We start from the raw sequence: 26,897 nt of genomic DNA on the forward strand, positions 1-26,897 counted from the left end.
TTTTTATGTCCAATGGTGCTTGAATATCAAAAGATACATGCTTGTCCTAATGATTGTGTTTTGTACATATATGACTTGAGAAGCATCCTTCAAGGGTAAGTGTTTCTCCAAAAATGACTTTGAATTTCATGTTGACCTTAAATTTTTATGATAAATATAGTTATATTAATTTTACTTTGTGTTTTCAATCTAAATAGAGTTATGGGTAAATCCCGAGGTCAACTAGTTCAAGTTTTGTATCCAAAGATTGTAAGTCATTTATAGTTCTAATTCATTTTCTATGTTATTGAATGATCTAAATTCTTGACTATTTAGTTTGTCATTTTAGTGTAACAAGCAGCTAAATTCATGGGAATGTGACTTCTATGTCATGTCTTGGATTAAAACCATCATTCGAGCTGCCATTACAGATGACTGGAATGAGGTAATGATGCATACCTTCAATACATTACAAATCAAATTCATCTTTGAACATATATGAAACCATAATGAATGTTTCTTCATTTTGCAGCGCTTCAAGAGTACATCTCTTATACCAGAGGACACAATTAGGAAGAAAAGGCAGGAGTGAACAACTTATCTTCTGCAAAGATGGAGCTAGGAACACTTATATTTGTTGTTGAACATTACTTCGGTGTAGTTTAAGTTTATATTTTGATAGTTTTGGTATTGGATTCTTTTTTAGATTAAGTAGAACTTTCTTTAGTTGAAACACACACACACACACACACACACACACACACACATATATATATATATATATATATATATTATAGTATACTGTTCTGGGACAATTTTATGTTTTTTAGGTGTGGTTTTATTGTAAAAATAAATTAATTTTTAAGAAAAAAAAACCCAGTAGACGTCTGTTAAAGCCATGTCCGACGTCTATAAACGTCTGTCAGTGCGCAAACAGACGTCCAATGAGTTACAATGGACAAAACCCAGGGCCTATAGACGTCGGATATGGATACATTCGACGTCTATATAGACGTCTGGTATACCCAGTCTGACGTCTATATAGACGTCCGATATATTCATATCCGACATCTATATAGCGTCTGGTATATCTAGTCCGACATCTATATAGACGTCTGGTATATCCAGTCCGACGTCTTATTAACGTTACCTATAAAGACGTCGGATCTGGATCGCACGTTAAAAGGCCAAAATAACAGATGCCTAAAGCCCTTTCTCCACTAGTATTTAATCGATTCAAATGGAAGATAATTCATCAGAGAGTAATTTAACCGGACCAAAACTAAGTTTAAACGGTCCAAAAGAGAGAAAACACACCTGGAAAATGCAAAGCGCAGAGAGAAAACGCGAGGAGGAAGATGATGAACAATGCGCATAACTGCCCGCGAGTTCGCGCTTTGGGTAATAAAATGTTTTAGACATCGGTCCCCTCCGTGGCCGACGTTTATATCCATTTAAACGTCGGGGCCCCTCCCAAGTCGACGTTTAAATCATTTAAAAATTAATTTTGGTGGAGCCTTTTGGCGTTCGACTTCGAGGGCCCCGACGTCTAAGCGGGTATTTAGACATCTGAGCTGACTAGCAGACGTATAAGGGCAATGGAACAGTCACTTTTTACCTACCTCTGCAGGCCATTAGGCGTTCGACTTCAGGGGCCCCGACGTCTAAATACCCCCTTAGACGTCGAGGTGGCGGGATCGGACGTCTGAGTGGTGAAAAAAATGACTTTTGGGATATTTAAATTTATTTTACCTTTGTAGAAGTTATTTTTCTTTATTAATAACTCTTTTTATTTTTAAACTCCTTTGTTCTGAAAATAAAAATTTATTTCTATAATAATTTTTTCGTTCTTAAATTTATCTTTATAATTTTTAATTAGTTAGTTTTTAATAAATTAATTACTTGATTTTTTAATAAATTGTTAAATAATAACTTATATTTAAAATATTATTTTTGTATAATATTTTTTATTTTATTTATTTTATAATTTTTAATTACATCATTATTTAATAAAATTAAATTTATAAAAATATATTATACATTATTTTCTTAAAATAATCTTATTTAAAAAACAATACATATTTATTAACAAATTTTTTCACTTTTAGTTTTATCTTTTTATGATTTCTAATTATTTATTCATTTAATGAAATAAAATTTAAAGAAATACATTTTATTTTTTTCTTAAAATCATATTATTTAAAATATAATATATTTATTAACAATACAAATTGTTTATATTATTGTCTAAAGAATTATTTTATTAATCAATTTGCCCTTTTCTTTATACTATTTTTTTATTTTAAATTTTTTATATGATTTCTAGTTACTTAATGATTTAATAAATTATTAAATAATAATTTTATTTTCAAATTATCAATATTTTTATACTATTTTTTTTATTTTTAATAATATCCTTTTATAATTTCAAATTACATGTAATAAAATTAAACGAAGAAAAAAAACATTTTTCTTATATGTATTAAAATAATACTATTTAAAAAATTAACATATACTAATTATTTATAGAAATTATTTATATTGTCATAAAAAAATTGTTATGTAATAATTTTCTTTTACAAACTATTATCAATAAAAAATTATGTTTATCATTTTTATATTAAATTATGATATTGTTAAATATTCTTCATACATATGTAACAATTAAACTAATATCAATTAATAAAAGATTACCATGAATTTTATATATATATATATATAAATTCGTATAAAATTTTAAATAATTATATTTATGATAAAATAAATTAAAATATTATACTTAATAATTTTTAAAATAAACATCTATGTAAAAAAACCATACTTCTTAATATTATAATTTTTTTTATATTTATAACTTTAAATTATTAGAACATACATTTTATTAAGATCGAATAAAAATATAAAAGTTAAAAAATTAGTTATCTTAAAATATATTTCTAATTTATTTATATTATTATTAAATGAATTTAAAAATATATATTATAAGTATATTGATTAAACGAATCTAATAATAAATATTAGAAATATAACAAAAAGTATTTTATAAAATAATTTATATTTAAATTATTAAATATTTTATATTATTTTTTTACTTTTAATTCTTCTCTTTTATGTTTTTTAACTTACATTTTCCACTTTTAATTATTTATCATTTAATAAAATAAAATTTAAACAAAATATACTTTATTTTTATTTTTTTAAAATAATATTATTTAAGAAACAACATATATTTATTGATAACAAAAATTGTTTATACTGACATATAAAAATATTCATGTAATAATTTAATTTTACAAAAAAATCATCAAGAAAAAGGATATTAGGGTTTTAAGGTTTTAAATATGTACGTAAAAATTGTATGTTCTAGCAAATTTGTAGCTATTTTGCTACGAATCAACTACATTTATTCTTTACTGATAGTTTTATTAAAAATGATTTTTTAACATATTACATAATATTAATCTATGTTTTGTTAATAATAACTTTAACAACTAATTTTAATATAAATATAAATAAATTTTATTCCAATTAAAAAAAATCAAATGTATAAACAATATTAAATAATATATTCATTTTAAATATTTGTTTTTTGATAAAAAATTTATACTTAATCTTATAAAAAATAATTAACAAAATATGAATTAACAATATAAAATAAAATAATGTTAAAAAATCACTTTTAATAAAAATATTTACATTTCTACAAATAATAAATTATCTTAATTTAGAAAAATAATAATAATCCGCTTTAAAAAAACATTGAGACTAAATTAAATAAAAAAAATCAACATAATAACACTACTTTATCACATATCATGCTAAAACCCCGTGACAAGTATTTTTATAAAAAAAGAAAAAGATTAAAAAAACTAAAAAAGATTAAAAATTGAAAATAAAAATTAAAAAACAAATGCTATTAGTAATTTGTTTTCAAAAATGACCTAAGAAGCCTTTCCCAAATTAGACACAATTAAAACTTTATTAATAATAGGGATCAACTTGACACACGTAGAGACCATATGAATAATTAAGTCAATATTATGCAGATTAAATTTAATTTGTGCAAGATATTCGATCATGGGTTAGGAGGCATTAATTTAAGATCTACATCATCAGAAAAACTAAACATATTACAACCAACATTAGTGCATTTTTCAGTAATATCCGTTACTCATCCTTCCACTGCCTCGTCCACCTCAAAAACTTTCCTCAGTTTCTCTTCGTCTGATTCAAAAACCTTTCTTGCTTGTTTCAGTTCTTCATTCATAGACAGTAGTTCTGTACAGCGGTTAAGTTTCGGCAAATCCTGCAGTATATAGTTATGGATATTAGACAAACAATAAATATGATAGTAGTGTGATCTCTGGCATTTATAATGTACATCATATTAACTTATGACAGCCTAAAGCCATGTTAGCTATAATCTACTCTACGAGGGCAGAAACTTTTAGGGTTTTCTTTGTTTGAACTGCGTTCTTGGCTTTATAAGACAATTTCAAATTTCTTAACTACTATCTCCGAAATGAGGTCATCCAGAAGGTTGAGGTCATTTTTTCCTTCACTTGTTAACAAATGATTAGGAGGTAGGTAGTCTTCACCAGTTTTTTATAATATCACGCTGCTTTTGCTCAACTTAATGAAAAGTGAGGTAACGTTCATGCAGGAAGCGTTTCTGCCAGTGCATATTTAAGCCTTTGAGGAACCACAATTAGCCTCTGCTAATGGTGCTACTTCTACAATGTATGGTACTAACTGACTCTGTTAACTAAGCTTAAAATGACACATGTAGGTCTAATGCCAATTATTAATTGGTCCCATCGCCACAAAACCAAGTCTATAATTACATTCATCAGTGGCTCTCTGCAGACTCGTATTTATAAGTTGATCACTAGTCTAAAATGTTGGGAGTTGGTTGTATATAGACATCAAAATGTCAGACTCCTTAGCTCTACAGGTTAATAAAATGCTAATAGTGGTAATGTTAATTGTTCACATGCTGATAAAGGTAGATTGGAAAAGTATGATTGCTAGATAGCTACTGTATTGTGAAATTCTGATTCTCAATAAATTAAGAAATAAACACTTATAAAAAGACGGATAAATTAAGGAGGGTGTTCTAATACATTCAAGTGTCGTAGAGAATTTTTGGGAGGGTATTCTAATACATTCAAGTGTTGTAGAGAATTTTTCCGTTAGTTTGAGCAGGATTCCTGTTTAATTCATTTGTTGAGTTTTGTGTTTCTCTTTGAATACATAAGATTTTAACATAAATATATGCCTCTAGAAGAATGATAGTTATATTAGAATTCAAGTTTCCCAGTAACATTAAATCTTTCATAATAATTATTTGCCATATTTTAACAAAGAGTACCTTGCGAATCAAATAGAGAAAATCCTCAACTGATAGCTTCCCCCTTTGAGATCCGATATCTTGGGCTTTATGAACCTTGGCAGACAAATTAAGTATAAGGACAACCATGCTTACTAGATCACTCAGACGGAATTGAACAATTTAAAAGTTAAGAGTATTACCAGTTCTGTGACATATTCCACAACAATGTCCTCCATAAGAGCCACACTTTCAGGAAGCGGCTAATTGAAACAGCAAAAAAAATTATAGACATAATTCTTTAAATTATAAGAAAAAAATATAGTTAACGTTACATAACAAAGACAGTACAATGCAAATTATGTGTGCGTGGGCACATGAGCCGAAGGATAATAGTTAACGTTACATAACAAAGACAGTACAATGCAAATTATGTGTGCGTGGGCACATGAGCCGAAGGATAAGGGTTAACGCTTAACACTCACATTAGGATCATCTCCAAAGCCATACATCATGTGCTGCACTAATGTATCCAAAAAGAGAATATTATTACAAATGAGAGGAAACTAGACTAAAATGTAAAAAACTTAGAACAAAATTCTCACATTCTTTTTGGAAAACTCCTCTTTTGCGCTTGGATGATGTTTCTGATGGTTGTGAGGAAGCTGCTCTTGGTTTTGATAAGGTTCCAGCAGCAGAGCTGCTCATTGCTATAGGTCAATGCTTATACTGTTATCTTCAGGGTATCTGGAGTTAATGAATAGGAGAGATTGAAGATACTTTTGGATCTTTCAATGCAGTTTGTAGGTTCTATCCTGCAAACAGAATACCAGAGAATAAAAAACACAAATAATGAGAGGAATCAAATTAAGGAAAGAATGAGAGACATTGGTCTTAGCAACTGCACACCCCTCAAATGAACTTCCAACTGTCCCAGGCTAACCCCCACCCAACCTACCCCACTCCGTGTAACATCCCACTCCGTGTAACACTCCGTGTAACACTTGCCATATAACTCAACCACATTAATCCAGCATAAATACTTACCAATTCCAAGTACTATGGACCATCCACGTTAATTATTAAGTTTTAGATTCTGTACCAGACTCTCTATTACCTAGGGAGTTCTCTGAACTATAAATAACTTCCCGTAAGGTCCACCAGCATCTATAAACCATTGCCTCTTGTCCAGTTAAATGATCCAAGATCCAAGGTAACCTAACTATCTCCTATCTGGCTTATTGTTAAACTCGCTTTTAGTCGCATCAAAGCCAACAAACTCAGTTTTCCCACTAATGTAGTAAAGGGATAACCAAGGATCAATCCAAGGACTCAACTATGATTAAGCTTCAGAGTGTAGAGTTTAGTCTTGTATATTTACTACCTAACTATTAACTACTAATGCAAGGTGGGGAAAAGAAATGAAAACAGAACTCTAAACTACCTAAACAGAAACAGAAATTAAACTACTATGACAATTACATGCAACTAAAATGACCTAAAACTAAAACTGTAAACAAGCAACTCAAATTGGAAATTTAAAAGCTAAACAAAAATCCTAAAAGCCAAATGAATATGAACAGTAAAGAAAGTAAATGTTGCAAACAAAATTGTAAAATCTACAGTAAAGAAAAGTCAATAAGAAACCTAAAACTAATGATTAAAAGCAAAGAATCGAGTGAATAACTCATGAATCAGAACCAAATCTAATCAGTATGAACAGAACACAACCTAAACTACTAATCAGGACAAAGTTGTTGGATAAAAGTCACAAAGCTGAACTAAATTTACTTGAATTGGCATATCAATTGATTTATTATTATACAGAAAGACATCCTGTTCATAAATTGCCAACCTTGGGGTCTCAAGTTCTAATATAGAACTTAAAATGAATAAAAATCAATTGATTTCCCAAAACAAAACAGATTCAATTCAATTTTAATGATTTTTAGCCAAATCAGCAAATGAAACACAATTGAACCTATTCCTAACTCACACTAATTAACAGCAACTAAAACAACATGAATGAGAATATTTTTTTCATTGATTGAACTCCTATCTGTCTCGAGAAGACATCTCGTTCATTTACGCCCACCTTGGGGTCATATAATTCCAAAAGAAATTATAGTATGCAGAGTGACAGAATTCAAATCATTTTCAATGTAAAACAAGAAACACAAGAGCACACAAAAATCAAAATAACAGAATCATATAACACTTTACAAATAGAACATCAAGAAAGAACGTATTATTAACAAGAGCGTACAAGAAAAGGTATCGAACAAACTCGCAATCAAAGACACCACGGGCTGTCACCACCGCGAGTGTGCATTCCAAAAGCAAGGAGAACGGAAACCTACTCTATAGAAAGCGGAAAAGAACCCTAATCTACAGAGCTTAGAACTGTAAACTGAAAAGGTATAAAGTGTGTGAAGATACGTTCTCTATATCCCTATTTACATGGTGAAAGCCCTTTATATAGGGTCGAAAAACGAAAAGAGAAAAGAAAAGGGGAAAAGAAAAATGGGAGAGGGGGAACCTTGCTGTGACGCTTCGAGCTTCACCTTGATCCAACGGTCTCCAAAAGCTGTGCGCTCTAAACCCTCCGATCCACTTAAGCTTCGGTCAGCTTCTTCTCTGGCGAGGATCGCGCTCCGGTCACGTCTTCAGCTCCACCGGTCAGGTTCTTCTTTGGGTAAGTGGCGAGAGCTTTTCTTCTCCCTTGCTTCTCTCGCACAAGCCCTAGCTTAAGTGTTTCTTCTCTCCAAATGCAAGCACATTGAATTCTTTCCCCAAATGAATTACGCACGCGAAGACCCCCAAGGGAACTGCAGCTGCCAGCCTCCAAAACGGCGCCGTTCCAATTAATTGAAATCAGCCCATGCAGCCCAATTCACTTTCAGCCTAATGCAGTGGCAGCTCAAGTGGCCCAATTCTCCAATGCAGCAGCAACGTTCAAATTTCCACTTGTAGCACCCAATTTCAGCAACCCAGTGCCAGTTCAGTCAGCATAGAAGCCCAATTTATTTCATATCTGCACCAAAAAAAAACACAATCAAATTAAAGAAAATAAAATAAAATCTAAGAATTAAAAAGAAAGATTTTTTTTTATTAAAGATTTTCTAAGAAAAAAATATAAATTCTCTAATGATTAACAAGAAAAAAAAACTCCTAAAAACCCATTTTTAACTAGAATTTTATAAAACTAAAGAATTAAGAGAAAAACATAAAACTAGCCTAATTTTAAGAAATTAAAAACTAAAGAAATCTAAAAAATGATTTTTAACAGAGAAAAATATGTAAATCTAGAGTGTTATCACACCCCACACTTAAAGAACTGCCCTCTTGGGCAGGGGCAAACAAAGAAGACAAAAGGGAAAGAAAAACTCAATCTACAAAGGAAAAGATTAAACACATAACTAGGAACACTGGACTCTTTCACAATTAAACTTAACTCTGCCAATTACACAACTACCAGCTATTTTTCTCTAATAAGAACTGCACAAACAGAATCACCAACTCTAAATCCAAGTTTCAGTAACTCTAGCAAGCAAAGAACAATTAAATTCAACCCAAAACAAGCAGAAAATTACAATTCAGAGAAGTAGCAGCCCAATTTCAACCTCACAGGATAAAGTGTTTCTCTCAAAGCACTCAAGTGTTTAGGTCAACCTGTGTTTCACTCCACATAACATGATAGACCACAATTCTTAACTTTAGAAAAACTCTAATTGACACTGCTTGAATCAAGATAACTCTAGATCACTAGGACTTTCATGGCTTGTAATGTAATGGAGAATGGAAAGGCTAGATGTATGGGAAATAAAAGCAGAAACTGGAATGGATAAGAGAAATGTGAAAGAGAGGACAACTAGAACTCACTGTAGGTATTGCATTCTTTTCTTGGCCAGAATCTTTTTTTTTTTTTTTTAGGTTTTTTTTCTCAATCAATTTTCTCTTTTTCTCTTTTCCAGACCTTTTTCTTCTCTTTTTCAGATAAGATTTTTCTCTTTTTAGAGCTCTTTTTCTCTTCAATCTCACCTCTGACCTTACTCTTTTCTGCTTTTTGAGTTCTAAATTCTCCCTAATTCTCATAAATCTCTCAAGGTTGCTTTATTGGTGGTGAAAAAGTATGTAATGGATGGAAAGCAAGGAAAAGGCTAAGGCTCAAATGAGGGTACAATGGAAAGAAATGTGAATGGAAAGAAGAAAGAAGGCCCAGATCATTTCTTAAGTTCTACCAAGATCAAGCACACTCAAAGAGAATTAATACAAAATCAGAACTATGACTACATGCATGCAATCACACTAGAAAGAAAAAATTTTGGCCCAAAACTCTTCAGGGTTAAAGATTTGTCAAAAATGGACTTGCTACTCTCTATCATGCAAAACCTGCTTATTTAGACTGAACTAACTGCAAAAACTACTGCTAGAGCTACATCTACTCAAATCTAGAGCTAAAGACACTATTGGCAATCTATCTTAAAGAAATAAAGCTAAGAAGTTAAGTAAGTCAGCAAAAAGTTAAGTAAAATGTGAAATAGAATCTAGAAATACCTGCACAACATTACCTAAAGCTATTAACAACCTAGACAAACTAAGACAAAACAGAATGCAACCAGAAAGAATCTCAACTAAAGCTCTACAAAGTAAAACAGCAAAAGAGACATCTAAAGCAGAATGATATTAAGCTAACAAATCCTAATTACAAGTCTGGAAAGAAAACAACAAAAGAAGAAAGAAAGGACTCTAAACATAACCTAAACCAACTCCCATCTAAAACGCTTCTACAAAAGAAAGACAATAAAAGGAAAAAAATAAGCAAAGAGTTAACTCTGAACCTACCTAAACTAAAACAGACTAGAATTTAAAAGAAAAAGAGCCTAAGAAAATCCTAACAGTAGCAATGAATGGAAGAGATCCTAAAAAATTACTAAAAACCAGAACAGGACTCAGAAATTAAAATCTCAGAACAGAACCTATAAGGGAAAATAAAACTGAAACAAATGCTAAAACAGAAATTAAAGAATATCTAATACGTGAAATAGAAGGCAAGAATATAAAAAGAGAAAGGAAATCCTAATATGAATTCTAATTACAGAAACTTTAAGCAAAAATAAAGTCTAATCCTACAACATAAAACATATTCTAAAAGCATAAAAAACTAAGTATTGACAAACTAAAGTTAAGTATTTACAAACTGAAACAATACTAAAAACAACTCAGAAAGAAACTAAAAAAAATTTTACTCCTATTTTAACTACAAAACACATACTAACAGATGTATATTATAGTAAAAACAAGTATTTAAATCTATACCTTCTCACCCCCACACTTAAGAGGCACATTGTCCTCAATGTGTGAGTAAGAAAGGTTCCTAAACAGCATAGATGCACAATTATTTACAACACACGAATCAAAATGAAAATAGCACAAAAATCAAAATGAAAACAACACAGGAATTAAAATTCAAATAGCACCAGTATTGAGAAAAAAAATGTATGCAGCAGAATCCAGGAATTGATAATACTCAGAAATGTTTATTAATAGAGAAAATAAGAAAAAGCAAGAAAAACTTAGTCTCCACAAGTCTTCTATGAGCTGCTTGGCTCTCCTTTTGGGTTGACCAAAGGTTAAGCAGGGATGCCTCCAGCCTTCTGATTCACTAGTTCATTCACAGCATGAGCCAGCTGCCCAATCTGCATCTTCATATCCTGAATGGTTGCCTCCAGCGTTGGGTCCATCCTAGGCTGCATTTGTGACTGGTTCTGCCTATACTGCTGGTTCTGCCTATACTGCTGGTTCTGCCCTCCATAAAATGATGCATTCTGCCTATTCTGCTGTGCATACTGATTCATGCTCTGCATCAGCCCATTTGACTGTTGTCCACTCTGCTGATAGTATGGAGGAGCTTCGTATCTTGGGTTCATCATGTTCCTCCATCCTGAATTCTGTGAGTTGGAAGCTTGGCTGTAATGTTGTCGCTGATTATGGGTTTGCCATGGCTGCTGATTCTGCTTGAAGTTTCCTTGCTGATGTTGGAATGCAACTGCCATTGATTCAGCTCCATGAGTGCCTTGAAGTTGATAACACTGGTCTGTGAAGTGTTGATCTGATGCACACAGACCACAGTGCTTTCTAACTGCATTCACTTGGCCTCCTAAAGCCATCTGCCTCATCAGCTCGATTAGCTCCAAAATTTTGTTCCCCATCAGAAGGTTGTTCTCAGTAAACATGTTGGTCCTCACTGAATCTGAGATTGCATTCAGTTGCATCTCATGAACTCCTTTACTACAACCACCTCTAGTGTAGGTCTGCTGGTAATTCTCAGCCATGTTTGCAATGAGGTTTCTTGCTGTAGATGGTGTCTTGTCCATGAGAGTGTCTCCACTTGCTGCATCTATCATGTTCCTTTCTTAAGGCAGCAACCCTTCATAAAAGTATTGTAGCAGCAGCTGCTCATTGATCTGATGGTTGGGACAGGTGGAGCACAACCTCTTGAAGCGTTCCCAATATTCAAACAGATTCTCCCCAGACAATTGTCTAATCCCACTTATTTCTTTTCTCACAGCTGCTGTCCTGGAGGCAGGGAAGAACCTTTCCAGAAATTTTCTCTTCATTTCTCCCCAGCTAACTATGGGTACATTATGAGAAAACAGCCACTCCTTGGCAGCATCTTGCAGTGAAAAGGGAAAGGCTTTCATCTTGACAATCTCCTCAGGTACATCCAGTGGTTTCATAGTTGAACAGACCACTGTGAACTCCATAATATGCTTGTGAGGGTCCTCCCCTGCTGACCCATGGAACCTTGGCAGAAGCTGAATGAACCCAGACCTAAGATCAAAGTTGGGAGCCCCCTGCACATCTGGCACTTGAATGCACAGGGGCTGGAATCCAATTTCCTGATTAGCCAGCTCCTTTAATGTTCTCTCTCTTTGCTCAACAGTCATGTCTTCAGTCTCAGATGTATCTGATAAACACTCAAATGAAGTCGGAAATGATCTAGTAGCCTCAGATTCACACTGGTTCCTCCCTTTTTGATTCCTTTTCTATTCCTACCAATTTCTGGATCCAGGGTAAGCAAAGGGCTGTGATTAGCCCTGGTCATACACTTTCAACTCTCACAGCTAGATGAACACCTGTTAGTTTGCAGATTAAAACAAAAATAAAATATTTTTCATTATACGCACTTCTAATTCAACCTAAACCTCCTCAACAAATGTATTGACTAAGCATCCAGCAACACAAACACAGTAATCACCAACAACTTTTCAAATAAAAAACCAAAACATCACAGAATAAGGACAGATGCACAAAACAGATAGCACATGAATCTATACAAGTCAGAATTACTAAAGAGCACAAAAAAAAAACCAAAAATTTGAAAATCATAATGAAAACAGAATATAAAATCTGCAGTAGGAAAATCAACACAGTACTTAACTAAAAAAAAACAAGAGCAGAAAAGGAGGAGATAAAGTCTATTCAAGGTAGATTTTCTAGAACTGGATCATTGAACTGCAATGTACTTTTCTCATTTTCTAAAGGCTGCTTCTCCTGGAAGATTTTTAATTGATGACCATTGACCGTGAATGACTTATCAGCCTCTGGTTTCCTAATCTCCACTGCCCCATTTGGGAATATTTTGACTATTATATATGGACCTTCCCATTTTGATCTAAGCTTGCCAGCTATCAGCTTCATCTTGGAGTTGTACAGGAGCACTTTCTGCCTAATGCTGAACTCTTTCCTTGATATATTCATACCATGAAACCTCTTCACTTTCTCTTTATAAAACCTTGAGTTCTCATAAGCCTCCAGCCTGATTTCATCCAGCTCTTGTAGCTGCAATTTCCTCTGCTTCCCAGCTTCATTATACTCCAAATTGCACCTCTTAACAGCCCAGAATGCCTTGTGTTCAATCTCTACTAGTAAATGGCATGATTTACCAAATACTATCCTGAAAGGTGACATCCCAAGAGGTGTACGGTATGCTGTCCTTTGTGCCCATAATGCTTCATCTAGCAACTCACTCCAATTCTTCCTATTTGGCTGGACCAGTTTTTGGAGCAGCTTCTTTACTTCTATGTTAAACACCTCTACCTGCCCATTTATTTGTGGGTGGTAAGGTGTAGACACCTTATGTTTGACTCCATATCTGCTCAGAAGTGTTGCTATGAGCTGATTGCAGAAGTGTGTGCCTTGATCACTAATTATTGCCTTCGGAACCCCAAACCTGCAAAAAATGTTAGTCTTTAAGAATTGTGAGACTGTTCTAGCATCATTAGACTTGGTTGCTTTTGCTTCTACCCACCTAGACACATAATCTACAGCCAACAGAATGTAACAGTACCCAGATGAGCTTGGCAGGGTCCCATAAAATCAATGCCCCAAACATCAAAGATTTCACAAAATAATATATTCTGCAGAGGCATCTCATTTCTCCTAGTTATATTCTGATACGCAGGTTGCACTGCATACAAATTTGATTGCAGATATGAATGCAGTATAGTACTAGGATTTGACTCCTAGGTCGTCTCTCAAGGACCAAATTTGGTTCAGTTTCGGATCAACACGTAGTGGGGGGTTTTGTGATTTTGTTTTTGTACAGAAAATTAAAAAGCGTTGAAATAAATTTTAACTACTGTAAAACTAAACTGTAAAAGACAGTAAAATAAGAAAACGTAAAATTCACCAGTGCTTGAATTTAAAACGCGGTAACTGAATATGCGGAAAACGTAACAACAGTGTAACTAAAGCATCAGTGAAAATAAACAGTAAAAACAACATTTGAAAAATGAACATTAAAATGTAATTACAGAATTTAACGATGCAGACAATAAAAATGTAACACTTAAAGATTAAACAGAAAATATACAGTGCTGTAAAAATAAATGTTCAAAGTGTATATTACAAATTAAAAATCTTGACTGAACAGTTAAACACAGCAAAACAATACAGAGTACGCAATTTATCAGGATTTGAAATAAAATGCAAAAACCAAAAACGCGCAGAAAACATAGAGTATTTTCTTACAGAAATTAAATTTGAAAAGTTTCTAAACAAAAATTAATTGTGGCCGTGACATGTTTATCTTCCATGGGGTTTCATTGAAAATAAAAATGGAATAAAATTCTTTCATCCAACACCGTGTCTTCCTACATCCATACCTCTTGATTTTACAAAGAAAACATTACTTCCACTTCAATTAATACTTCTTGTTTTTTTTTTAATGAAAAGCAATTGGAATTGTCCTATTCACATAAGCAACTTCACGTCCACACCATTCTAGCTACGGTTTTCATTCTTCAAAACTAAAAAGAGACAAAATCAAATGTAAGAAAAGGTCCCACATGTTGGGACTAAATGCTAATGGATTTTTTAGAAGAAAATGATGATTTCTATAAGGAAAAGAAACTCTTGGGACGGTACACACCTACTCCTCTCTACAATTAATATTCATCTAATTGAACAAGAAGAATTTCAAACAAAACATTGATGCTGAAATTTGAATGAACCCGAGAGCTCCTTGCTGCACCTTCAAAAACAATTCAACCTCTTTACTTCCTTTCAATTTTAATCTTTTCCTTCCTTTGATTTTTAACAACATTAAAATAAAATCATAAAACAATACTTCATTCTTCTCCTTAGAACAGCCGTGAACAATCAAGCACAAATTAAAAGAAGAAAAACAAACACTTCCAAGATGAAATTACAAAGTTCTCTAAACAACATTAAAAGAATAAAATCACTGAAGAGCTCTCCTTTGCAGCGTCTTTGTGTACCATCCTTCAAGCAACATCATCCTCCTGGTCTACCGTCCCCCTCTCTGCCTCACGGCCTCCACACATAACTCAGAATTTTCTCTCTGCCTACCATCCAAGCTCACGGCATCCTCCTCTCTTCTCGGTCTCTACACGGCTCCTTCTCCTTTTATTTTGCCTCCTTTTTAAATCCAACTTCCTTCAGACGGTACATACAATGAGACTAAAAGGGGCCCTCCACTTTTCTTAAAAAGATAAGGGAAAATGAATATGTGCCCTCCACTTCCGAATGCACCTTCAATTTATGTCAAAAGAAGACAAAAAGACAATCAATTGCTCTCCATTCTTCCAAATAAAATAATCCACTGCCGGCTGGTGCAAGCAACTTAAGCAAAACCAATGAACTCTCCTATGAGTGCCGTGGGCTCCTCCTCTTCCGTCAGTTTCTTCTCCAACATGCTGCTGCTGCCCACTCTGGCTTTCTGGACAAAGCTCCACTCACGGGAATGCAGCATTTCATTCTGTCATCATGCATCAAATCTGCTGGACCGTGCTGTGTTGCACCTCCCATGCTTCCTCCAATTCTTCTCTTGCTTTTCTGAACCAGCTGCACCTCCATCACCATGCAGCACCTTGCTTCTTTCTTCCAGCCAGCCGTGAACTGCTGCCTCTGCTGGACCAGCTGCTTCTTCTTCATGCCGTGACAGTGGCTGCAGCTTCTTCATGTGGCAGCCGTGTGCTTCACTGGATGCTCCAACACTTTGCATGCGTGTTGCTACTGCTGGTTGTCACCCTTGTGCTGGCCTTCCAGCCGTGAGCTGCTGCCCATTCACAGACAAAACCGTGAGCTACACTCCCTTTTATTCTCTCAAGGTGGCTGCTGGAATGCTGCCAAACCAGACTGTAAAAACTCCATAGCAGCTGCAACGTGAAGGCTGCTGGATGCGTGAGCTACTTGCTGTCTTCGTCCACCCAGCCATGAGAGCTTCCTTCTTTCTCTTCCTTGGTGTGTGGAGCCAAGAACTGTGAGGTGCTTCTCATCTCAAGATGTGCAGCTGCTGGATGTGAAGAAGTGCTGCACCGTGGCTGCTCCAAAAAGGCCGCTGGAACATGGAGAGTTTCTTCCAGCCGTGCACACCATTCTCCTCAAATGAAACTAGTATTTACATGGTGAAAGCCCTTTATATAGGGTCGAAAAACGAAAAGAGAAAAGAAAGGGGGAAAAGAAAAATGGGAGAGGGGGAACCTTGTTGTGACGCTTCGAGCTTCACCTTGATCCAACGGTCTCCAAAAGCTGTGCGCTCTAAACCCTCCGATCCACTTAAGCTTCGGTCAGCTTCTTCTCTGGCGAGGATCGCGCTCCGGTCACGTCTTCAGCTCCACCGGTCAGGTTCTTCTTTGGGTAAGTGGCGAGAGCTTTTCTTCTCCCTTGCTTCTCTCGCACAAGCCCTAGCTTAAGTGTTTCTTCTCTCCAAATGCAAGCACATTGAATTCTTTCCCCAAATGAATTACGCACGCGAAGACCCCCAAGGGAACTGCAGCTGCCAGCCTCCAAAACGGCGCCGTTCCAATTAATTGAAATCAGCCCATGCAGCCCAATTCACTTTCAGCCTAATGCAGTGGCAGCTCAAGTGGCCCAATTCTCCAATGCAGCAGCAACGTTCAAATTTCCACTTGTAGCACCCAATTTCAGCAACCCAGTGCCAGTCCAGTCAGCATAGAAGCCCAATTTATTTCATATCTGCACCAAAACAAAAACACAATCAAATTAAAGAAAAGAAAATAAAATCTAAGAATTAAAAAGAAAATTTTTTTTTATTAAAGATTTTCTAAGAAAAAAATATAAATTCTCTAATGATTAACAAGAAAAAAAAAACTCCTAAAAACCTATTTTTAACTAGAATTTTATAAAATTAAAGAATTAAGAGAAAAACATAAATCTAGCCTAATTCTAAGAAATTCAAAACTAAAAATATCTAAGAAATGATTTTTAACAGAGAGAAAAATATGTAAATCTAGAATGTTATCACTTATAATCCCCCTTATTACGTGCAAGACTACTAATCTGCCTACTGGTTTTGTCACAAGCTCAGTACACCTATTTCCTTTAGCGATTCTGCAGTAAAACAACAGGGAATTCTCGTTCCCGAACCATAAAACCTCTCTCCCCTTACCATACCTCTCCAAACCAGATTAATCTAGGTTTCCTGTTACCAAATCTGCACTAAGTCAGCCACGGCTCACCCACTCTGACTTGGAAAGAATCAAATGGCACCAAGTTACTGTAACCTCCCAATTAATTAGGGGATCCTAATATATTATGCTAGCTGCAAAGTTTCTTACCGGAGGGGGTGATAAGGAACCCAAATTACGTAATGCACCAGGAAAAACTCCAACTCAGACCAATTTTCAATACATCACATACAGATATAACCAAACATAACCCCAAAATCTTATTCTAATCAAAGTACACGTCAAATTGCATTCATCATACAGTTATTAGAAAGAATCACTCACCCATTCTATAATCATAACACCAAATTTCACAGAATCGAAGGTAATGTTTAGCCCCTCATACCTTGGGTTCCTCTCAATTTCTTTTCTTTGCACCACCAGAATTCTCCTATAACCTTGAAAATTTCCAGCAACTTGTTCACCTGTTCTCAAAAACACTCTCTCGACCAAGTGGTTCTAGGCACTCTAATTCCTGCAGATTAAAACTCCCGTGCCTCCTTATCTTATACTTCTGTATATTTTTATTGTTAATGAAATAAAATATTCAGTGAATTATCCGTATCAAACGAGAAAGCCATAAAAGTATATTAAATTAAAATTATGACATGATAAAAGATATAATTAAAACGAGCTTCTAATACATTGATAATCATGAATATTATTTGTATCTATATATAAATATAAAAAGAAGATTCCTTTTTGTATCTATATTTATCTTCCAATTTTATCTTTTAAATTAAAATGATTTTAAATTAAAATAAATATTTTATCAATTTTATCTTATAAGTGACAGTTTTTTTTTTAATTTAACTGTTTTTAAATTATAATTTTTAAAACTTAACCATTTTTGTAAGGCTTGTAAAATTAATAAAGAGGTCTTTGGGCCTTACGTGTGACATCCAGGCCCATCAGATCAAAGGCACATGACCTTAGCAGGGGTTTTTCTCCTAAGTCAGTTTTCTGCCAACTTTTCCTTCTTTCTCTAAAACCTCATCTTCTAAATATTGTTCTGCATTCTCTCTAAAATACCACCCTGTTGAACCGTTCAATTTTTGAATAGGTGGTGTTCACCGCGTAAAGTCGTTACGTAACGGACCGAACGGGTTCTTGTTCCAACCGGTAAGTCACTTTCTCCTTTTCTCCACCGTTTCTAGCACCTAGGGCATTGCTATTTTACTGAATGCATGACCCCAGAAGTGTTCTACTTCAAATTTGTGGTAATTTCTAGCCTAAAAAGCTAATTCTATCACCATTGGGTTATAGGGTGTCTTTGAATTTTGTTGTGAGAAGCACTATTTAGATCATCCTGTCAAATAAACTGTGAAGTTTTCGAGGTAAAGGGAGCTAATTATTTTTGTATTAATTTATTTTATACAAATATATGCAGGTTTATATTCATTTTTTTCCAGTGCAATAAAGTTACATAGTGTCTATTTTTTGTTGAAGGGGTATTTTTTCATGGGTTTACCTTGGTATCGTGTTCATACTGTTGTTTTAAATGATCCGGGCCGTTTGCTTTCTGTTCATATAATGCACACAGCTCTAGTTGCTGGTTGGGCCGGTTCGATGGCTCTATATGAATTAGCAGTTTTTGATCCCTCTGACCCTGTTCTTGATCCAATGTGGAGACAGGGTATGTTCGTTATACCTTTCATGACTCGTTTAGGAATAACTAATTCGTGGGGCGGTTGGAATATCACAGGAGGGGCTATAACGAATCCGAGTATTTGGAGTTACGAAGGTGTGGCCGGAGCACATATTGTGTTTTCAGGCTTGTGCTTTTTAGCGGCTATTTGGCATTGGGTTTATTGGGATCTATAGTGTTCTTGTAATTTTTATTGGATAATTATAAGTGAGAGTGTGGAATTGTGCTTAAATAATTTATGCTTTGGTGTTGAACTGGTACATGTGGCAATTATGTTTGTAAGTGTCTCTGTTGAAATTAATCTGTTTTGGTTGAAATTGTTCTGGTTGGAGGGTTTGGAGTAAGGGCTCTCTGATAGCATGTATATGGGCAGGTACTGTTTAAGGTTACTGTGACGGGAAGGGTGATATATATAATTGGGTATTTGATGTCTAGAACACTATTAGATAATTAAATCATAACTTGTTAAAAGACTTAAAAACCTGAGTTGGCACATCCCTGATCATAGAGCAGCCCTGGCCTGGTCCAGTAGTTGTGACTAGTCATATGTGCTAGCGTCGATGCGTTCAGACATCTGAACCCTCTCCAGTGACCAATTGGGGGAAAGTAAGATCTTTACTATGATGAAAATTAAACAAGTAGTTTACCAAATAAGAACCATGATATATATATATATATATATATATATATATATATATATATATATATATTATGATAACAATTTATATCATACGTTTCATATGTTAATATAATATAACGTATGATATAAATTGTTATCCTAATATATATATTAACATATTAAAAATTATAGACATAATTCTTTAAATTATAAGAAACAAATATAGTTAACGTTACATAACAAAGACAGTACAATGCAAATTATGTGTGCGTGGGCACATGAGCCGAAGGATAAGGGTTAACGCTTAACACTCACATTAGGATCATCTCCAAAGCCATACATCATGTGCTGCACTAATGTATCCAAAAAGAGAATATTATTACAAATGAGAGGAAACTAGACTAAAGTGTAAAAAACTTAGAACAAAATTCTCACATTCTTTTTGGAAAACTCCTCTTTTGCGCTTGGATGAAGTTTTTGATGGTTGTGAGGAAGTTGCTCTTGGTTTTGATGAGGTTCCAGCAGCAGAGCTGCTCATTGCTATAGGTCAATGCTTATACTGTTATCTTCAGGGTATCTGGAAATAATGAATAGGAGAGATTGAAGATACTTTTGGATCTTTCAATGCAGTTTGTAGGTTCTATCCGGCAAACAGAATACCAGAGAATAAAAAACACAAATAATGAGAGGAATCAAATTAAGGAAAGAATGAGAGACATTGGTCTTAGCAACTGCACACCCCTCAAATGAACTTCCAACTGTCCCAGGCTAACCCCAACCCAACCTACCCCACTCCGTGTAACATCCCAATCTTCTGGGTGTCACTAAACCGCATCAAAGTTTGAAGAAATGGTTTTCTTTTTTCTCTCTCTCACACCACAGCACCTCGCTGGCCCTAGGGTTCGAAGAAGAAATGAAAGGAAAGAAGAGAGGAGAAGTAACTCTCGCGTCGGCTGTCGGCTGAACGAAGACAGAATCTCCCCCTTTTCCCCCTCTCACATTTCACTTTGGGCTTCAAGGTCCAAACTTAAGTTTTTTCTTTTTTTTTATAAAAAAAAATAAACAAACAAAAGGCAAATGAAAAAAAACACGCTTTTGCTCTCCTCCGAATTCGAAGTCACACCCTTCAGTCACATACACAAAGCAAAGCACACAGGCCACTAGACTAATCTCTTTTGTTGATATTATATCCATTTTATTTCTATTTAGACCATCTTATTTGGCACATTCCCATTTTAACTTAATAATTTCTTATTTTATTTTATTATTATTATTTATTTATTTATAAATTTATTTATTTATTTATTTTATTTTTTTATGATACTTAGGCATATTAAAACCTCAGGGTCTTACACTTAACGCAGCTACAATAGCCCAAGGAACTAGATTCAAAATCTGTGCTAAACCAACTAGATTCAAAATCTACATAGTTAACTACGGAACATATACAACATTGTCCTAGAATGTAACCCTATTATTGGTCCATTTTCTGGTGCTTAATCTGGTCAGCTTGAAACAGAGAAAAACAGCCATTGGATATTTGCCTATTTGAACCGTAAAAGTGCTAATATGTACATTTCCAACTGCCAAGTTCACCTCTGTAAAAATACTATATTTGGTCTTTTTCTTTTTCCAAGGTCAAACTGCATAGGGTGGTGAGCTGCAAATATAAGCCTAAAAGCCTACTATGTTGGTTCACTACCATGTCATACTAGACAGAGTTGAACGCTGCAGTATCAGTTCTAGAAGCTCACTACATTGTGCCACTTTAATACCAATGTGAGTGAGGTTGCAAGCTGTAGAAAACCAGTAGGACACACCTAAACGTTGGACCATCTTGGACTACCCTGTGAAGCTAAACTAGGCACTTAGTTCTGCAACAAAGAACCTTGAACATGACAATTTACTGGAGTTATCTTGGACAAATAACAATGCCGAAGAGCCACTTAAATCCTGCTGCAATGGACTCAATTAATACAATTCAGACATAGTCTACCCCTGCACCAAATTCACGCTTAAACTCAAGTGATTCTCGCACACTTAACTTAACTATTATATATCAATACTCATAAGTGATTCCTGAAACAAGTCCAATCCCATACTTAAATCTGCACTTCACAACTTTGCACGTTTACCTCTTAACTGTAACACCCCAGAAAGGGTGCTATAAAACGTTTAAAACTTTCTAATATAGACAAAGGTACGTGAAAATAATATTTCCTTTACTTAGCAAAATGAATAAAGTCTAAAACAGTAAACAATTTCCCAAGTTAAAAATTTTATTCAAAGTACATATAATAAAAATCTAAAACAAAAATCCAGATACAAGTTCCGCACCCCTCACTGCTGTGCATCCTGACTTTTATCTATAATACCATCTACTCTTGCATAAACAAATCAAATGATCATCACAGGTAGAAACCACGACCACAAACAATGCAAGGGTGAGCTAGTGTAAAAAGAATAGGTAATTAAATATTTAGCGATATTATCATTCTAACAACTCACACAAATCTAGCATAACTCACTCATATTTTACATCTCTACTCATATTAGTGGCTCCTCATACCCCTTATAGTGTCAAAAAATTTCATGTATAGGTTAACCCTTGTATACCATGTGTTTTACCCATAACATGCCATTCACTCTACCTGCTTTACCAAAGCCTTACAGTCTGAGTCACCTTGCTTGCTCAACAAATCCTTATGGTCAAGGTCATCCTGCTTGCTCAATAAAGCCTTATGGTCTAGACTAGATTTCTTGGCTTTCCAAGCCTTACGAGTAAAGACTCTGCCTGCTCAACTAAGCCTTACAGACAGAGCGCTATACTCAGCTTTAGCCAAAATGGAAAAAAAATAAGAACCAATCCGGATTTACAGTTACGGTAAAACATAACTTCCAACCCAAACACTGCATATATTAAACAGACCAACCAATCTGCCAACAACCCATTCAAGCATCCTAAACACTTGGCTAATTATTAATCTGCCCAAAAGAAGCGTACCAAGGACATGACAGACCAGAACCTCTCTACAGAAACCGTGTGTTGCTGTTTGGATCACTGCACAACTCAGCAGCCCCCCATACATCTTGTAATTCCCCCCATAAAGCTTATGAAATTGATTTTAGGTACAAGCCTTCGAGTCCTCTACTGCTCTGTTGCATGTGATTTGTTATAGATAATTGTTATGCTATAATTATGCCAAAAACCGTGACTCTAAAGCTACAACTCTATCTGCCTACTTGACTCTTAATACTGATGCAGAAGTTCCACAGTGCCTGGCTATACAATCCAGAATTATCTCTTAATCCAAGCATAGCAACGTGTACTTCTCTGTTAGCCATCTGAATTCCACGGTACAGTCACAATAACTGCATAGTATAGCTTTCGTTGACCTAAGTTGCCTCAACATAGGCTTTTTAAAATTGTAACACTCATAACCAAACAGTTTGGAAAAAATATGCATCTAAAATCAAAACTCAGATTAGTAGTACAGGTTTCACACTCGGTACAGCTTATATATTCTCCCTCCTACCTCCCTTTGCTTACCTATTACTGTTATATATCAATATATGTATGTACTTATTAGGTACCGAGCCAACTCTGCAGGTGCACTCAACCTCGATCCAAGATTTCCTTGTACATTCAATGTTACGTCTAACACTATTTATTAACCAGATTTCTACTTTCCTATGCCTACACTCACCAGTATTCAAGCCAATGTATGTAAACTAAATCATAGGCATGCATTCGTTATTATAACTGTCAATCAACCATAAGTCTGGTTCACTATCAGCCCTGCCTAATACCCTCTATTAAATAATTCTCTTTGAGTCACAATCACAACATAATCATAAGCACCTATTAACCACTACAAATATCACTCTCACCCTTTTACGGAACAAACCTTCAGTTCCTTGGCTAGAAGGTAAAACACCTACTTACCAGGGTTATACTGCTGCCAAACATATCAATAGACGATGAACAGATGTAACACTTGCCATATAACTCAACCACATTAATCCAGCATAAATACTTACCAATTCCAAGTACTCTGGACCATCCACGTTAATTATTAAGTTTTAGATTTTGTACCAGACTCTCTATTACCTAGGGAGTTCTCTGAACTATAAATAACTTCCCGTAAGGTCCACCAGCATCTATAAACCATTGCCTCTTGTCCAGTTAAATGATCCAAGATCCAAGGTAACCTAACTATCTCCTATCTGGCTTATAATCCCCCCTTATTACGTGCAAGACTACTAATCTGCCTACTGGTTTTGTCACAAGCTCAGTACACCTATTTCCTTTAGCGATTCTGCAGTAAAACAACAGGGAATTCTCGTTCCCGAACCATAAAACCTCTCTCCCCTTACCATACCTCTCCAAACCAGATTAATCTAGGTTTCCTGTTACCAAATCTGCACTAAGTCAGCCACGACTCACCCACTCTGACTTGGAAAGAATCAAATGGCACCAAGTTACTGTAACCTCCCAATTAATTATGGGATCCTAATATATTATGCTAGCTGCAAAGTTGCTTACCGGAGGGGGTGATAAGGAACCCAAATTACGTAATGCACCAGGAAAAACTCCAACTCAGACCAATTTTCACAACATCACATACAGATATAACCAAACATAACCCCAAAATCTTATTCTAATCAAAGTACACGTCAAATTGCATTCATCATACAGTTATTAGAAAGAATCACTCACCCATTCTATAATCATAACACCAAATTTCACATAATCGAAGGTAATGTTTAGCCCCTCATACCTTGGGTTCCTCTCAATTTCTTTTCCTTGCACCACCAGAATTCTCCTATAACCTTGAAAATTTCCAGCAACTTGTTCACCTGTTCTCACAAACACTCTCTCGACCAAGTGGTTCTAGGCACTCTAATTCCTGCAGATTAAAACTCCCGTGCCTCCTTATCTTATACTTCTGTATATTTTTATTGTTAATGAAATAAAATATTCAGTGAATTATCCGTATCAAACGAGAAAGCCATAAAAGTATATTAAATTAAAATTATGACATGATAAAAGATATAATTAAAACGAGCTTCTAATATATTGATAACCATGAATATTATTTGTATCTATATATAAATATAAAAAGAAGATTCCTTTTTGTATCTATATTTATCTTCCAATTTTATCTTTTAAATTAAAATGATTTTAAATTAAAATAAATATTTTATCCATTTTATCTTATAAGTGACAGTTTTTTTTTTTAATTTAACTGTTTTTAAATTATAATTTTTAAAACTTAACCATTTTTGTAAGGCTTGTAAAATTAATAAAGAGGTCTTTGGGCCTTACGTGTGACATCCAGGCCCATCAGATCAAAGGCACAACCTTAGCAGGGGTTTTTCTCCTAAGTCAGTTTTCTGCCTACTTTTCCTTTTTTCTCTAAAACCTCATCTTCTAAATATTGTTCTGCATTCTCTCTAAAATACCACCATGTTGAACCGTTCAATTTTTGAATAGGTGGTGTTCACCGCGTAAAGTCGTTACGTAACGGACCAAACGGGTTCTTGTTCCAACCGGTAAGTCACTTTCTCCTTTTCTCCACCGTTTCTAGCACCTAGGGCATTGCTATTTTACTGAATGCATGCCCCCAGAAGTGTTCTACTTCAAATTTGTGGTAATTTCTAGCCTAAAAAGCTAATTCTATCACCATTGGGTTATAGGGTGTCTTTGAATTTTGTTGTGAGAAGCACTATTTAGATCATCCCTGTCAAGTAAACTGTGAAGTTTTCGAGGTAAAGGGAGCTAATTATTTTTGTATTAATTTATTTTATACAAATATATGCAGGTTGAATGTTGAACTAGTGTTCTTGTAATTTTTATTGGATAATTATAAGTGAGAGTGTGGAATTGTGCTTAAATAATTTATGCTTTGGTGTTGAACTGGTACATGTGGCAATTATGTTTGTAAGTGTCTCTGTTAGAAATTAATCTGTTTTGGTTGAAATTGTTCTGGTTGGAGGGTTTGGAGTAAGGGCTCTGTGATAGCATGTATATGGGCAGGTACTGTTTAAGGTTACTGTGACGGGAGGGGTGATATATATAATTGGGTATTTGATGTCTAGAACACTGTTAGATAATTAAATCATAACTTGTTAAAAACCTTTCTTTGTTGGTAGGATAAAGGGACTTAAAAACCTGAGTTGGCACATCCTTGATCATAGAGCAGCCCTGGCCTAGTCCAGTACGTTGTGACTAGTCATATGTGCTAGCGTCGATGCGTTCAGACATTTGAGCCCTCTCCGGTGACCAATTGGGGGAAAGTAAGATCTTTACTATGATGAAAATTAGACAAGTAGTTTACCAAATAAGAACCATGATATATATATATATATATATATATATATATATATATATATATATATGTATATTATTAAATGTTATGGAAATATAAGTTAGGAAAGCATGATATACATTATATTAACATATGAAACGTATGATAATTAAATTGTTGTTCTGTATAACTGTATGGAGCTTTGAACTGGTATGTCTATCCCTACACTCGAAGCATTGTTCATGCTCAAATAGAGGAGAGCAGTGTAAGTGGTAAGAGTAGAAGGAGGTTCTTGTCTATAGTGTTAGAGTTTAGACATAGACAGATGGAGGATTTACCTTGCATAGTGTTGCGGAGTGTCAGCTGAACTATGCAAGTGCAAAGACGACCAATAGTTCGACAGTTATACCAATCCGAATGAGTCGTGTGAGTGTTTGAGTCATGGTTTAAAGTGGTATGCCTTGATTGTTCTTTATATGTAGCTAAGCACGATGATATTTATTGATTGAACTATATGATTACTGCTTGTTTATGTAGCTCACCCTTGCTTCTTTGTTGTGTGCTGCTTGTGTATGTTTTCCTTTGCGATGATCATCGACTTGGATGGGAGCAGATGTTGTTGAGGAGGTTTCCTTGGAGCAAGAGTTGGAGGATGTTGATGATGCAGTATAGTATTTTTAGGATTTCTAAATTTAAGTTGATGTTATTTTGAAGTACTATAAGCTGTTTAAGTTTTAAGTTCTGTCCTTTTGTGGATGATTGTAATATCAACTACTGAACTACTATTCTACTCTTATATGTGGACGCCTAAGTTATATGATTGTAGTTATTATATATTTTGGATGCCACAATTTTTTAATTAAAAATTACATGTAAAATACATAGGTATTTATGATAAAATTATAAAAATTATTTATATTTAATTTCTCATAATAAAAAAGTATTATTTTTTATTAAACATGAATATATATATATATATATATATATATATATATATATATATATATATATATAT

At 34.5% G+C, this 26,897-nt stretch overlaps 2 protein-coding genes and 1 long non-coding RNA gene across 10 annotated transcripts; 1 reads left to right on the forward strand and 2 right to left on the reverse strand.

Moving 5' to 3' along the window:
* Positions 1-3,999: 3,999 nt before the first annotated feature.
* On the reverse strand, positions 4,000-24,574 carry LOC108318767 (transcription initiation factor TFIID subunit 13). 7 transcript variants are annotated; one of them, XM_052875279.1, is made up of 11 exons: positions 24,353-24,566; positions 20,007-20,148; positions 19,887-19,924; positions 19,435-19,570; positions 17,651-17,818; positions 16,319-16,813; positions 5,914-6,123; positions 5,794-5,831; positions 5,512-5,571; positions 5,351-5,425; positions 4,000-4,285 (listed from the first exon to the last, which is right to left on the reverse strand). In XM_052875279.1, exons 7-11 carry the CDS (start codon positions 6,014-6,016, stop codon positions 4,151-4,153), a joined length of 411 nt encoding a protein of 136 aa, XP_052731239.1. In that variant the 5' UTR covers positions 6,017-6,123; positions 16,319-16,813; positions 17,651-17,818; positions 19,435-19,570; positions 19,887-19,924; positions 20,007-20,148; positions 24,353-24,566; the 3' UTR covers positions 4,000-4,150. The 7 variants fall into 7 exon arrangements, with proteins under 7 accessions (XP_052731239.1, XP_052731240.1, XP_052731242.1 ...); XM_052875280.1 differs by lacking the exon at positions 19,435-19,570; XM_052875282.1 differs by lacking the exons at positions 17,651-17,818; positions 19,435-19,570; positions 19,887-19,924.
* On the reverse strand, positions 12,794-15,839 carry LOC108324578 (uncharacterized). Its single transcript, XM_052874523.1, has 2 exons — positions 15,637-15,839; positions 12,794-13,544 (listed from the first exon to the last, which is right to left on the reverse strand). The coding sequence occupies exons 1-2, from the start codon at positions 15,837-15,839 to the stop codon at positions 12,794-12,796; spliced, it is 954 nt and encodes a 317-aa protein (XP_052730483.1).
* LOC128195985 (uncharacterized) lies at positions 18,188-26,694 on the forward strand. 2 transcript variants are annotated; one of them, XR_008248004.1, is made up of 4 exons: positions 18,188-18,426; positions 25,069-25,127; positions 25,728-25,871; positions 26,496-26,694. It is a non-coding gene; the product is annotated as an uncharacterized LOC128195985 (long non-coding RNA). The 2 variants fall into 2 exon arrangements; XR_008248005.1 differs by lacking the exon at positions 18,188-18,426 and adding an exon at positions 22,597-22,928.
* Positions 26,695-26,897: the final 203 nt, after the last annotated feature.

This window comes from Vigna angularis, chromosome 3 (assembly GCF_016808095.1).
Source record: "Vigna angularis cultivar LongXiaoDou No.4 chromosome 3, ASM1680809v1, whole genome shotgun sequence".
NCBI classification, from domain to species: Eukaryota; Viridiplantae; Streptophyta; class Magnoliopsida; order Fabales; family Fabaceae; genus Vigna; species Vigna angularis.

What these genes read in the sequence shown, in the direction of transcription:
- LOC108324578 (XM_052874523.1), bottom strand. Translation starts at nt 15,839, where the DNA reads ATGCAAAGTGTTGGAGCATCCAGTGAAGCACACGGCTGCCACATGAAG. An exon ending in AATTGGAGGAAGCATGGGAG is followed by an intron (nt 13,545 to 15,636) that starts GTGCAACACAGC and finishes CATTTTTTGCAG; the next exon opens with GTTTGGGGTTCCGAAGGCAA.
- LOC108318767 (XM_052875284.1), bottom strand. Translation starts at nt 6,016, where the DNA reads ATGAGCAGCTCTGCTGCTGGAACCTTATCAAAACCAAGAGCAGCTTCC. An exon ending in GCTTTGGAGATGATCCTAAT is followed by an intron (nt 5,572 to 5,793) that starts GTGAGTGTTAAG and finishes TGTTTCAATTAG; the next exon opens with CCGCTTCCTGAAAGTGTGGC. An exon ending in TTCTCTATTTGATTCGCAAG is followed by an intron (nt 4,286 to 5,350) that starts GTACTCTTTGTT and finishes TATATACTGCAG; the next exon opens with GATTTGCCGAAACTTAACCG.